Below are 14572 nucleotides of genomic sequence, written 5' to 3'. Positions count from 1 at the left end.
AGAAACAACCTGAATCCAGAGTGCAAAGGAAATCAAATTTTTAATAATATTCCTTTACGTAATCAGTTTTTCAGGTTGCTATCACATTTGGCTAGGGTTTGTGGATACAGAGGTGGGGCATCATTTAGAAATCAAATTGAAACTAACAACTGTCACAGAGGAATGTTAAAGATTCGCAAGTTATCACTCTAGCAGAGGAAACAACTTTGGTCTGCAACAGCTTTTCTGACTGTGAAAAGGGCTTCTACAAAACAGATATTTCAATAAATTACAGACTTTTACCTTTTTATACAAGCTCTTCCTCCTGGCAACATTAATGATTTGAGTCTGAAACCTGCCAAAGTGTTTTTTTCCTTTTTTAAAAAAAGTTTTTGATGGGGTTTGTGACTATCATTAAAGAGATTTAAAACAAAAACAAAAACGTGTAAGGCAAAATTTGTGGCTTAAGGTAGTATATTATTTTGGGTAAGATTTCAATTTTGTTTTCTGGACTTCTCTTAGAAGTGAGTTTTGTTTTGTTTTGTTTTGTTTGTTTTTTTAAATATGGCATCGTTAGACTCCCCTTAAAATTTTATGTGTTTGTACATTTTTCTGGGGAGAGTGTCCAGTTTCTTCATCACCCACAACAATTTAAAAAACACTGCCTTAGAATATAGAGATTACGAATACAAATCTACCAGGTATTACTGTTATAAGCAAGGTTAAGGTCAATGTGGTATAGAACTTTCAAGACAGAACAGAATAATCTGCTTTAATTTTTACACAATTGCCATCATTTAATAATATAAGAACAGTGATCACATTAATCAGGGGTAATAAAGCTAAAACTTTTAGGAAAGCTGTATCATAATGATAGAGCATTTCCAGAGTTATTTTAACTGTGATTCTTGGTCTTTAAGTCAATTATTATGAAAGCAAACTTTGAGCAGGTCTACCTTGATTGATTCTAGAATTTATAAGTTGTTCCCAAGAGCAGGATTAGTTTGACTTACCCACAAAGTCCCCCTTTTACTTTATACTTGGCCATGCTTTTCAATTTAGATTGCAAAGGATGGGAACTAAGTTTTTCAAACTACTTATAATTCAAAACATTTCCTTTATTTTCAGTGACTTGGGAGTGCAAAAGCTTGGCGGTGTCTCTTTCCCTATGACTGACTGCTGTAGCCCACAGTGAGAGGTTCTGGTACCATGCTCATTTTGACAGAAAGTGCTGTTTCTCTTTGTCCCCATAAAATCACATCCTAACTCTATCCAGCACTCCCTAATAATATCCTTTAGGTAAGAGTCTGTTTTTTTTTCCAAGGACATGAGGCTCCTCACCTTATTTTACCTAATCATGAAGAATAGCTTTATAGTCACTTGTATGAATTTCTTTTACCAGCCTACGACAGAACCTCTCTAAACTGGTAAATAACTACTTTTCAGATAGGGAAATTCTGCCAAGAGGATAGCCTAACCCAGACAGGTCTGATATTTTGGCTTTCAAACTATAATTGGAAATGAAAAAATTATTTCCATGCATATATATATTTCTATGTATATAGTGCCTTTTAAAGCATAATAATGGTGAAACAATAGGGTTTATTAATAGGGTGGTTCACTTTAACCACCTAGCTTTTAGCGAAACACATGTAATTTTGAGTTTTACTCTACCTACTGAGAATACCCAAACAGCATTCCAGGTTGGCAAAATTTATTCTGCAATTTAAATTCGGAAAGTCAGAATTTCAGTGTGCATTAAAATCCATGGCCATTTCTACTTCTGCTGAAGATATTCATAGGTTCAGCTTCAGATCTCCTCTGCATGAAGACTCAGGGTCACAAAAGGCACAAGGCTAAAAATAATCCCTTCGCTCATCCTGTCAGACTCACCTGCTCCAAAGGATTGAAGATACAGCCATGTACAGAAAAAAGAGTATGGAAACCCTTCCACTGCTTATAAGTTAGTCACTAGCCTTTATATTTTGTACACGAGGAAAGGTACAAACTTGGTTCACACAACACTGTTTGTCATTTCTATTCTGCACGGTAAAATTTGGGTTGAAAATCCACAGTCCAAAGAAACCTCCGTAACCAAACCCATTCCCTCCAAAGAGTGAGAGTAATGGTCAGGGCTGATATCAAGGAAGAATTGTGAGTCTGAAGAGATGAATTCAGAAGACTTGTCTCTCTGGGCTATAACAGCAGCTCTTTTTAGTAAACAGTGCACCAATTGCTGCCATCACTTGGCATCAGCCCTCCAGTAATAAGCAATATAAGGTCAACAAACCACCAAATCCCAAGTCCTCCAAGTGTCAATAGCTTCCCTACGGCTGTGCCAGTGTGTCCCAGACAGAAACGATCCACTCCAAAACATCCCAGGAAGAAAGAGTAGAGTAAAGTGGTTATAAAGTAGTGTCCGGTATACCTAGACAAAAGGAATTAAAAGGAAGATGTTTACCACATGAAAATTAAAATACTTAATGATTAATGAATTTAACGTAAGTGAAAAGATGATCCCTCTGTGGTCTCTTACTCCCTTACCAACCCCCCCCCCCCCCGCCAAAGAGGACTTCTAGTTGGTCTTGAGTCTCAAAAGCATACTTGCCAAGATATGGAGGATTTGTAAGAACAATACTGAGTTGGACTGGGCAAGAAATTATCTGGCACATTAGTACAATAGGCATCTGGTAGGAGTGGAGTCTGGGCCCCCAATCCTGCTCCACACAGGCTCCTGTCTTGAGGCTGTCTTTCTGAATGTAGTTCTCTAATGAAGTGTTGTCTTTCCTTAAAGGAACACTGATCTCCATATACCTTTCCTGCTGTCTTGGGACAACTACAAACGGGGATGTCTTCATAAGGACTTCTGTCTTACATACTGTGATGACACTCAATTGCAATTACTCTAATATCATCACTAAACATAGTCATAGACTATTAGCAAATGGTGTATGTAATTTCTGTGCCTTCAAGCAGAATTTATAAAAATTACCCTAATTCTTTAAGGTAAACTGATTTTCAGGGAGAGGCCCATACTTTTCATAATAAAACTTTTATTCCTGAAATACTAAGACTATTTTCAAAGGATTTATGCCTATCATAGGAATTCTGGAGCTAGATCATCTGGTCTAACTCCTTCATTTTGTAGATGAGGGAGGGGACAGAGACTCTGGGTGCCCATAGGTACTTAGCTAGTTGGTGAAAGAGACTTAGGACCTCAGGTCTCAAGTCCAGTGTCCTCTCTGTTATAACTATCTTGCTCCTGTCCATGGATTATGCACAGTAGTAATCATGCTGCCCCTTTAACACTTAAGGTAAAAGAAAAAGTCACAACAAGAGATGACAATGAAAACAGCTCTACCTCTGCCCAAGTACCAACTACCCCATTCAAAGTAACACTTACTTTATACAAGGTTTATTCTCTCGTAGGAAGGTCCTAGGACTGGCACACTCAATTCCATCTAAGGCATGGCAATGGACTGATGTGTGTTCCACATCCTTGTAGGCCTGACCACCGAACTGTGGAATAACAACCAAAACAAAACAAAACTCACCAAAAAAAGTAACACAAAACGTATCTTTATATTAATTAAGAAAAGCTGCCTCAGCATGATAATTATTCTAACAAAGTTGGGGTAAAGCTGTTCTGAAGAACAAGGAATTTAGTGACATACTTCATGTGATTTTAAATTAGTCCATCGTAAATGTACATTGTTTTAAATAAACTCCTCTTTTAAAAAAATTCTTTATGATTGGCTTCTTTAATAACATAGTAAAAAAATTTATAATCAGTTTCATTAAATGCCATTTAGGATTGGTGGACACAATGCTTTAATTATCCTATATTAACAGGACAAAGAGAGCCCATTACTGAGCTTTTGGGAATGGGTATGTAAAAAGTTAATGTGTTGTAGAGGTCTGTTTTATATATTATATATGAACATCATTAGAAAGAATTCAGAATATCAACTGACTCAGGACTTGATTTAGGTCCTGAATATATGATTATCAAATATTTGTAGTACATCTGCAGTATATTTAAATTCCAGTAAAAAATTTCAGAACAGGGCCTCTGACCCTTTGTGTAGCTGAATTCTAGAAATGAAAGCACAGCTGTATATTCTCTACTGGCACCTTATTAAGTGCTTCACTGCTATTTTTGTTGGAGCATTCCTCAAAGGGAAGGGAGTGGGAAATAAGGATACTTACTCCTATACTGTACTTCCCCCAGGGACGGAGGTGCCTGAGTACCGCCAGTCCTCTGGACTTCTGGGAGAAGTGACAGTTGGAGTGCCTTGACAGGATTAATCCAGTTTTTAATTAAAATGGGCAAGAATAAGTGATCTGTATACAATGCTAACTCAGACTTTTATCAATGATTATCAATAGAACAAAATCTCAATGTATTGAGAATACTTCTTTATACATGATTGCAGTTAAGAGTTGCTTTTTTGGTTTTATTACTTTCAGGTTTATTTCTGTGTCTGATGTTGTACTAAGAATGTTTTCCCGTAATTCTGTTACACCTGTGTCTTGACTTGCATTATGCAGAATATAACATACTGGTGAGTCCACAGTGGGGAGAAAGTACATGAACTTCACTGGTCTTTTTGGAGTCTGACTAGGAAGTGTGTACCCAGCTTTAGGGATATTATCAATGGAACTGAATGGCCTCTCTTTATTTCAGGAGGTCACTGTTACTAAAGGCATCTCCTTGAATGCTATAACATCCTACAAAGACATATACTGATCGACCCTACCTGATTCCTAAAGACATTGTAGAAACTGCTTGCCTGGTGAAAAGAAAGGTCATTGGCAAGAGGAGCTCTGCCCCAAATGTATGTGTAACAAAAATATTGCTCAATTCATCATCAGTTTTCGAAAGCACATAAGCCTTTTTTTACTCTTTCAGAAAAGTATATGACTCGCAGGATAATTAGGGATGACATTTTTAGCTTCAAATCTGTCAATCTCAATGGCCAAGGAACCAAAGACAGGTTGGTTTTTGCACTTGGGTAGTTTTGGCACAGAGACTGCTTCTTCCTGAGGAAACTAAATGTCATGTTCAGCCTCTGACCCTGGCCATACTGGAAATTTCTAGCTAACAGTCATTCTACAAAAAGGTAACTTTATACCCTTTATACTTTTCTGTAACTTCTTAAATATGTTTCTGGAAGAGTTTGCTTATAAAACAAAACAAAACCCACCTTGAGACAACCATAACCAAGTTCCTGAGATGCCGTTGTATTTCCAACATGATCCACTGGGTCATCACATTCTATGAATTCATCAGGTCTATAAATCAGCAGTAAGATTATGATCATCATATGGTCTTTGCAAATGGCTGTTTATATGTATATAATCAAAACAGGCAAGAGCCATTTCTTCAAGTTTCTGTGGTTTAATATTCTGATTCTTTCGCAAGACAAGAGATGGTGTCAAACTGAATGAAGTATGGCAGGTCAAATAGACAGCTATCCAAATGACCCTTTTATTGGGGCAGGGGGGTGTTTCTGGTCCTATTTCCACAGATTCTACTTCTGCCCTGGCTTCATCTCTTCCCTAGGCCAACAGCCACAAAGCTATGGGTGCAAAACTGAGCCAAAAGATTCCCCGTTCTCTTTGCATTTCCCAAACCCCTTTTCTTATCTGACTAAAATGAGATGTTAAAAAATTACTTGGTTCTGCAACGGTAAGGATATTGCTCCCCCCCCCCCCCGGAAGTGCCTTGTAGGCAGGGACAAGTAATCAACTCCACTTGTGCCTCACGCAGTACTAGCACCTACGATGGAGTCTCCTTCGGTTAAAGGGAGCAGGTCAGAGAAGGCACAACCTCGTATCCTTCTTCCGGAGGCTATATGATGTCACTCCTCCTTACTTCTCCTCTTTCGGGATCCCAAAGGATCTGCCACCGACACACGAGGTTTTCCCTTACAAGGGTGGAAGGAGTGAGTACCTGTCATATTCACCTCCCGCACGTAGACTATCAGGTCCTCAGATGGAGAGGGTCCGGAAAAAAAAAAAAAGCAGCCTCCCTCTCCTCCTCCCCTGGTACACCCATATATCCCCGGTTCTATAGCCATCTCCACCTGCCTCGACGACTGGGTAGCTTACAGGTAAGAGCAAAGGATGACTGGAGAGTTGGGGTCGCCATATTCCCAGCTCGGAGCGCCAGCGGAGACCTCCGGGTGGGCGGCGCCAGCGGATGTGAGCTCGGGCTCTGCGGTAGCGTTGTACGAGTGGCTCCGGGAGACACAATGCAGCAGAAGTAGATTTCCCAGCAGTAAAGCCGCCTGGCCGCACAGAAGTAAGTAACTCACCGGGCAACCACCCAGCACCATCTTCCTGGGCCCAGCGGAGAGCCGGCCTCTTCAACCACAAAAACCCGGCGGGCACCGCAGACCCAAGCCCCGCCTGGCCAGGCCCGTAGCCCCGCTCCTCGTTGCCAAACAGCCAATGAACGTGCAGCTCAGCGCTCCGCCCAACCGCCGACAACCAATCTGAAAAGGCTGCGCAGGGGGGCGGGGCTGTGCATCACTTCTGCTTCTCAATTCCTCTTCTGGGTCTCATGCTCCTCCTTCTTCTGCTCTGAATGCTTCGTCCAATCGGTTCTTTCGACCCCCCAAGTAGGCGGGCCTGGGAGTAGAAAGGGGCGCGGACTAGCGCGGATTTTAGCGTCCAGATCGCAATCCCATTCTCTCGCTGGGGACTGGATTTTTCCCTACGTCAGCGGTAGCGAGCGCGATGTCGGGAACGAGCTCGGACAAGGGCCGAGTTGCGTCAGTGCCGAGCGCGTGTTCGTCCCGGGCGCGCGCATCCCTGCCAGCTCTGGGGCCCCGGCAGGGTTGGGAAATGATGGAGCAGACGAGGCAGAGGCGACCGAATGTTGAGTAGAACCTGCGGAATCTGCCGAGATGGGATCCCGCGCGAGCTCGCCCTTTGGAACCCTCCGCTTCCAGTGGCTGCTGTTGTTTGGCTTGGTGGGCCCAGTCCTCGGTGGGGCTCGGCCAGGTGGGTGTCCCCCCAGGGACCTTTGGGATTGCTGTTTCTTAGGGCTGGGACGCTTGGAGTTACCCCGAGGTGCCTGGAAGTGGAGGGGCCTGGCCTGGGGACTGCACTCGGGGTCGGGAGGCGGAGCCGCGCCAGCTGTGTGTGGACAGTGCTCAGACCCGAGGTTCAGCGTCTGGCGCCCCCAACCCTTCTTGGCACTGTTCTCCTGTCTGGTTCCCCTTTCTCCGTCTCCTACTTGGCATAGCCTTTTGCTGTGATCCCCACCCCCATCTCGCGCAAAGCTGGGTCCCCCCAGACTCTTTCCCGACTACTCTGGATCCCACTCTGACCTCGGGGAGTCTGCTGAGAGCTTTGGAGGCTGGGTGCGCGCCGAGGGTGTGTGCATGTTTAAACTGTTTTGAGAAATGGAGCTTGGTCTTGCCTGTAAAGTTAATGTCACTTGGAAAGAGACCGGGAGATAGAACTTTTGGTCTAGATTATAATTTGAAATTTTGACGTTTATTTTATTAGCGGAATCACCAGTAGGTCCACAAAACTAAATTTAGTGATGGAATAAAGGGGGGGGGGATTGTTCATTTTTCTTGGGCCATTTTTGTTGTAGTAAGAATACTTCTTTTTGGAAACGAAGTGCTACATTTTTTTGGCCAGTATTTTATCTGAGTTTTTACTGGGTTTGCAATGTCTTCAAATCCGGACAAATAATCTCTGCTGTGTTTAAGTCACAGAAGTAGCGTAAGAATTAAACATGTTATGTGAAATCGCGTTTGAATTGTGAAACTTTCCTTGAATATGTAAGGTTATTTATATTAGAGATGCCCAAACATAGTGGGAACAAGTCGCCAACACTGTAGCTTTTTCTGGACAAAACTTCTTTATTTTGGCTCTTGTATTAAATTATTGTTTGTGTGGCTGTCTGTATTTTCTTTTATCAGTTGTACAGTATGATGGAGAATTTTTTTTTAAATTATTGTTTTTACTTAATCATTTCTTTGAGAGTTCAGAGGTGATGATGGAAGATTTCAATGCAGGGCTGCTGACCTTCAGAAAACTAATTACATTTTTTCTTTTCTTTGGTTTATTTTTTTAATTAAGTAAATTGGCCCCATTGCAGGAATTTTGAAGCTAAATAGTGAAGCTTTATTGAATGGGAAGCTACTAATTTTTTTCTGGTTAAGACTTTTTTCCCTATGGTATTCTAGATGGTTAACATTTACCAATATTTAAGGTGAAGTAGAATATACATCTGGAGTTTTAGTATTCCATGACTCTGTGTATTCCCAAATATAAATAAGACTATATTTTTAATGTTAATGAATGTATTGATTATTACACACCTGCATATAGATGTATGGAATAGCCTTATGGTTTTTAATTGTGGTTTTAACAGTTTATGGCCAACCCCCCCTCATTTAAATAGGTGTATGCTTTCAAACTTTAGTCAACGTTTATCCAACTCCTATAAACAAACACCATGCGCAATTCTTGTCGAGGGGCAAAGGGTGACTAAATCTCCTAAGTCCATCTGAAGGAAGTTGGGGAAGGTTTCAGAGAGAAAGTGATATTTGAACTGATCTATATTGATGAATGTTCAAGTAAAGGAGTAGGAGTACATTCTAAGCAGAAGAAAAGAGTTTTTGCAGGAGTGTGGAGGGAACGAAAGAACATAACTTTTAGCGAATGATGAGAGTGTCTTCAGGCAGTCTATATGACAGGGATGCAAGCAAGAAACTAAGATAGGTTGGTACCAGTTGGGGAGAGTCTTCTAACCTTCTCCCCTTTCATACAACACCAGTTTGGGAGCGTCTTCTATGCCATGCGAAAGGGGTTGGAATTTACCCTGTAGGATAAAGTTCTTTGGAAAAGAAGGTTTTTAAGAAGGGGTGTGACATAACCATATTTGCGATTAAGATAACTGGCAACATAATAGAGGGCAAAATATAGGAGGGTGGAGGCTTTTGTAATAGTGTGCAGTGAGTCAACTCATGTTTCCCTAGGGGAATGGTCTTCCAAAATCAGCTGACTCAATTTTTGCAATACAGGAAGGATGTTTAAATGCACTGAAACCTTTTCTAGTAATGGAAAAGGAGTTTGAGAACTCAGGAAGTACCATCCACACATCAGTTACATAGGAGTTAAATAGGTTTTGGAAGGATTTTTACTAACATTTGTAACATTCTGTCAATGAGGAAATGCAGTATAAATTCCAAACAGCTGACACCAGGAGTAAACTTTTTTTTTTTTTTTAAATTGGAACTAACAAAGGTAACTTTGTATCATTGTGAAAAATAACAAGGAGGATTGGGTATGACTGGTTTTTCTCTTTTAAGGAAGTTAAGTACCATGCTCAGATCTAGAATTAAAAAAAAAGACTAGCATTCTAAAGAAAAAGAGTTTTAACGTGTAATTATTCATGGTGAATCACTATAAAATGAACTGTGTAGTAAGAACTTATGTCCATACTAATTTTGTTTTTCAGTAACACCAAATTACTTGAGTTTGATATGTTTGTGTTTGTACTGTGTAGGAGAATATAGTCTTTTAAATTTAAAGATAGTTTGGTTTTCCAACTTCCAAGTAAAAAATAAAACACTTATAATTAAAATATGTACAAAACAACTTGCTGGGTTCTAACCCAGCTTTCAGAAAGCACTTGAACTTTTACCTTACCAAAGTGTAAGTTACCTTTATATTTGTGTTTTGTTAAACATCCTGGTTTATTATAGAATCCTCCCAAGGATGCAAACTCTGAGTAACTGGAGGCTTTTTCTTGGAATAGCCACAAACCCAAATATATGACACATAGTCTCATGCTATTTCTTTTTTCCCTTGGATACCTAGTATGTAACTGTCTCGGAGTTATGCCATTGTTTGAGTCAGTGCTGTGGCGCTGACTGCTTCATAAGTAAATCCAGTCCTCTTGGTAGCTCAGTGACTAACCTCCCAATACCTTTGAGTGGGTCCAACACAGACCCAAAGTTGGATTGCACTTTGAATTGTATAATCTTGTTTGTATATTGAGAGATAATTGTAGCTGATTTTTCACATTGTGACAGTGTTATTTTGCTCAAATCATTTTTCCAGCATGATCATGTGTAAGATACTGCTTAAATCACATCTTTGAAGAGTAAGTTAGGGAACCCGAGGAGTTCATTTAATTTGGTCAGTTTTTAAATATGCAGTTGTGTTTGTATTTGTTTTTGTTTATCTTAATATAAGACATAGTATTTCATCTTATAATAAGTAAAAATGATGCCATGGCCAAACATTTGTTATACTGTGAGATAAAACCCATTCCCATATGTGGGAAGTGCCTTTTTTCTTTTAGTGAGATGTTTCATGGTTAACTCATTTTAGGAGGATCTGCCCCCAATCCCCTTTTGAATCCCCTTTAGCCTCTCCTTAGAACCCTCCTGTGAATAGACCCCTGGAGACCCCCAGATTAGCTTTATTGACACCTTAGAATCCTGCTGTGAATAGATGCTCTGCTCCTAGTTGCCTGAGAGGACTGGTTAAGCAGTCTGTGGCACAGCATACACTGACACGGCATTGCCATTAAAATGAGAAATGTGAGGGCCATGTGGATCTGTGGAAAATGCATATAAAACATGTTAATCATAAAAGCTTAGTTTAGGTTGTACATGAATAGTACAATTATGAGATCTATGTGTGTATAGCAGTAAAGATAAGAAGAGGTCGTTTGCTCAACACACATTTCTTGAATACTTACTGTACCAGTGAAGGAAACACATAGTAAGATACTGTCCTTTGTCTCAAGAAACTTAAATTCCTTACTAGAAGAACTTAAATTCTTTAGGGTATTAAATCTTATAAATGGTTGGCATTTGTCCAAAAGGGGCACTTACAGACAATAGCAAAAGCCTTGTTTCTTTTTAAATGTAAATATATGTAAATATAAAAAGAATTATAACACTCAAAAATATAAGAATATAGGGCATAGCTGTGGAAATTATAATAAGATAGTTATTGTTATATGATGTATGTTTATTTGGGATTGACCTTGTGAAAGGAATGGAAATACGTAGCTCAAAATAACAGTGCTTTGTGGATCTAATTACAACAATTTCTCTTCAAGAAATAATTTGGACAACAGAATTACCTTATTCATAAGGTAATAAACCTGTATGTGGGACCCATGTTTATTTTCTATAGTGAAAGTACTTAGAGGTGGTTATTTGTTTACATAATAGGCAGGAAGGAAAGGAGAAAAGCCCATGGCTGAGAATTCACATTTGTTTGTTTTGCAATTAGGTGGAATTCTTTTAATGTATTTTCCCTCTACTGGAGCTACTATTACTGAACCTCCTCCTATTAGACTTCCTCCAAAACACAGTACATAAAAGATCTAAGGAGTTAGAGGAAGAGAGAAGTGAAAGGAACACCTTTCTCTTTCTTTTGCTAAGTTTAAGACACTTTAATTTTCATGTTTCAACTCTTATTTTTATGTCCAGTCCATGTTTTCTAGTAGTGTGAATTTTGATGGTGTATATATTTTGTCAAATTCTAATACAACAGTTTGTATTCTCCCTGGTGTTGATTGTATTAAGATTTTGATTTATCATGAACTATATCTTTATGCCAGTAGTTTTCAGCTGGGGGTAATTTTGCCCCCAGAAGGCATCTGGGGGATATCTTTAGTTGTCTCACTGGTGGTACTTCTGGCATTTAGTGGGTATAGGCCAGGGAATACTACTTAATATCCTACATTGCGGGGTGAGGGGGTAGCCCCTACAACAACAAAGAATTTCCTGGCCCAAGATGTCAAAAATGCTGAAGCTTTATAGAAATAATGTTAGTGCACTTCCCTTATAGTAACACGGGAGACATTATTTTGGTTCCCATGAGAAGATGCTACCATTTCGAGTTAAAAAATAAAGGAAATTGAAAAATCTGTACAAGGTATGAACAGGAAAAAAAAAAGAAGAAACCAGAACTCATCATAAGAAAGAAATTTTGAAAAAAATATGGGAAGGAGGATTTTCATACAACTAGTGTATATTAGTTTTGAATGATATAACCCAAATGTGTACATTTCTTATGTTTTGGAATTCCTTATGACACTAAGAAAGTGGATCCTTGGATTTTAAAATCAAGAAATCAGTGTCAGAATAATAGCTCTTACATGCAGAAGTTATTCTGGGGCGCTATAATTTTGAAAGCCCTTTAAAAAGAAATGATTAATTGTGGCTTTCCCCCCCAAAACAAGCCTTGTGCTTTAAAATGGGAGGGAAGGATAGAACATTGTATCTTTTATTCCTATATTGGACTTTTATTCTTTGCTAGCAACCTGGATGAAGGATCCATAGTTTCAGTGAATAGTTCACTGGCCTGAAGCTAGCTGTGTGACCTTGTAAAGTCACTTAACCTGTTTCAAAGTGAGAGCTCTTTAAATATCTGCCTGCTCATTTGTCGTTCTCTTTTCTGAGGCATTTCTTTTTCTCTCTGATATTTGCTTCTGACTTGCGATGAAAAAATGTCTGTTTAGTTGCATGGTGTTTAGCTTCTAGTGTAACATTTGTCTGCGTCTATTAGCGTACATATCCTTGCCTAAAATGACTTAAAAAACTTTTTATTTTGAAATACGAGGTGTGACAGACAGTTAAGTTCGTGAACTTGCCACCGTGCGCTTACATTGGCAGCACTGTACAAACAGCTCAGTAAGGTTTCATAACCTTGGTATATCAGTGTCTCACAGCTGTGTTCGTTTCAACATGTGGCAGTGTCTTGCTGAGTGGCGTTCATTATTTTTGTGTGCCATCGCGAGAACATCTGAGCTTGAATTAGAGCAGCGAAGAAACATTAAATTTCTTGTTAAACTTGGCAAGAGTGGAAGTGAAGTCAGGGACATGTTAGTCCAAGTTTATGGGGATAATTCCATGAAGAAAACGGCAGTGTACAAATGGATTAAATGTTTTTTCTGAGGGGAGAGAACGCGTCACTGATGAAGAGAGGCCAGGGCAGCCAGTAACGAGCAGAACTGATGAAACATTGTAGAAATTATTCGAATTGTGCGTCAAAATCATCGGCTGACTGTGAGAAGCATAGCAGACCAAATAAACATTGATAGAAAAACAGAAAAATCTTAACTGAAAATCTTGGCATGAGAAAGGTGTGTGCAAAAATGATCCTGCAGGAGCTCTTACGTCATGATAATGCACCAGCTCACACAACATTGTCTGTGAGGGAGTTTTTAGCCAGTAAATAACTATTGGAACACCCTCCCTACTCACCTGATCTGGCCCCCAATGACTTCTTTCTTTACCCGAAGATAAAAGAAATATTGAAAGGAAGACATTGTGATGACATTCAGGACATCAAGGGTAATAATATGACGATAGCTCTGATGGCCATTCCAGAAATAGAGTTCCAAAATTGCTTTGAAAGGTGGACTAGTGGCTAGCACTGGTGCATAGCTTCCCAAGGGGAGTGCTTCGAAGGTGACCATAATGATATTCAGCAATGAGGTATGTAGCACTTTTTCTAGGATGAGTTCGCAAACTTAATTGTCAGACCTTGTAATTATAGAGTTACAGGAAGTTGCATAAAATGTACAGGATATTTACTTTTTATCACACAGAATTTCTAATCTGTTACCCACAGAAAACATTTTATTCTTGCCATCTAATTCCTGCCACCACTTCTAAAGTAACTGTCTTAATAGTTGAACAGATTGCCACGATCCAGAATGAAATTATTAAGGGTAATATTGAAACTTGTGTTTGTAGGAATTTGGGAAACTGAAGGTCATTCAAAGGTTTATTCTGGGTGAAAAAAAAAGTCCTGTATCTCAGTTAATTTAAGATTAAGGCCATTTGTACTTAATGATTTGAAGCCTGCATCTTTTAAGGCCATAGATTTCTTTTGACATGGTTCCCAATTGACAACTCCAAATAGATGAATATTTCATCATAGTATCTCATAAATAAGCCATAGATCAGCCCGTGGTTGCTTTTGTGAGTATTGAAGTCCATTTCTGGTGTGTTCATGTAATGATGTGAAGCCACATTTAGATACTGTGTTTCCCCCAAAATAAGACCATCAGCTCTAATGCGTCTTTTGGAGCAAAAATTAATGTAAGACCCGGTCATAATATAAGACCGGGTCTTATATTAATTTTTGCTCCAAAAGACGCATTAGAGCTGATGGTCCGGCTACGTCTTATTCTCGGGGAAGCACGGTAGTATAATATGCTATATTATCAGACACAAGGGATTGATAGGTAAAGAGTTTGAAAACTGTTAGCGTGATGTGATTGTATTGCATATGACATAATTTATGTTTTCCTGTTTACACTGTATTTTTTAAAATCCTAAGCCAGACAAGGTTATAGACATTTTTATATATGTACAGTGTTATCTTGGGGAAAGTTAGATGTAAATATTTCATTTTAACCTGTATTTAGAGAAATCTGAGGGACATAAGGTGATTAATGAGTGAATGAATATGTAGATTGGATCCCAAGGAGGAGAATGTGGAAGAAGGGAGACAAGGGAAGAAGGGACATGCAGTCTAGATGTGAGGTTAATAAAGCTGATGGAAAGGGAGAAGCTATTGAGAGATGCTG

At 39.3% G+C, this 14572-nt stretch overlaps 2 protein-coding genes across 2 annotated transcripts in view; one reads left to right on the top strand and one right to left on the bottom strand.

Moving 5' to 3' along the window:
* Positions 1-21: 21 nt before the first annotated feature.
* Positions 22-6511, bottom strand: TM2D2 (TM2 domain containing 2). Its single transcript, XM_019748149.2, has 4 exons — positions 6094-6511; positions 5187-5274; positions 3383-3498; positions 22-2407 (listed from the first exon to the last, which is right to left on the bottom strand). The coding sequence occupies exons 1-4, from the start codon at positions 6318-6320 to the stop codon at positions 2194-2196; spliced, it is 645 nt and encodes a 214-aa protein (XP_019603708.1). The 5' UTR covers positions 6321-6511; the 3' UTR covers positions 22-2193.
* A 160-nt stretch (positions 6512-6671) lies between these two features.
* ADAM9 (ADAM metallopeptidase domain 9) overlaps positions 6672-14572 on the top strand; it is a 98088-nt gene continuing 90187 nt past the window's right edge. Inside the window, exon 1 of the mRNA XM_019748146.2 lies at positions 6672-6990. Coding sequence (XP_019603705.2) covers positions 6894-6990 — 97 coding nt within the window. The 5' untranslated portion in view covers positions 6672-6893. The remainder of the gene's footprint in view (positions 6991-14572) is intronic.

The sequence above is a fragment of the Rhinolophus sinicus genome, linkage group LG04 (assembly GCF_036562045.2).
Source record: "Rhinolophus sinicus isolate RSC01 linkage group LG04, ASM3656204v1, whole genome shotgun sequence".
In the NCBI taxonomy this organism is placed as follows: domain Eukaryota; kingdom Metazoa; phylum Chordata; class Mammalia; order Chiroptera; family Rhinolophidae; genus Rhinolophus; species Rhinolophus sinicus.
This window is presented reverse-complemented; position numbering and strand designations above follow the sequence as displayed.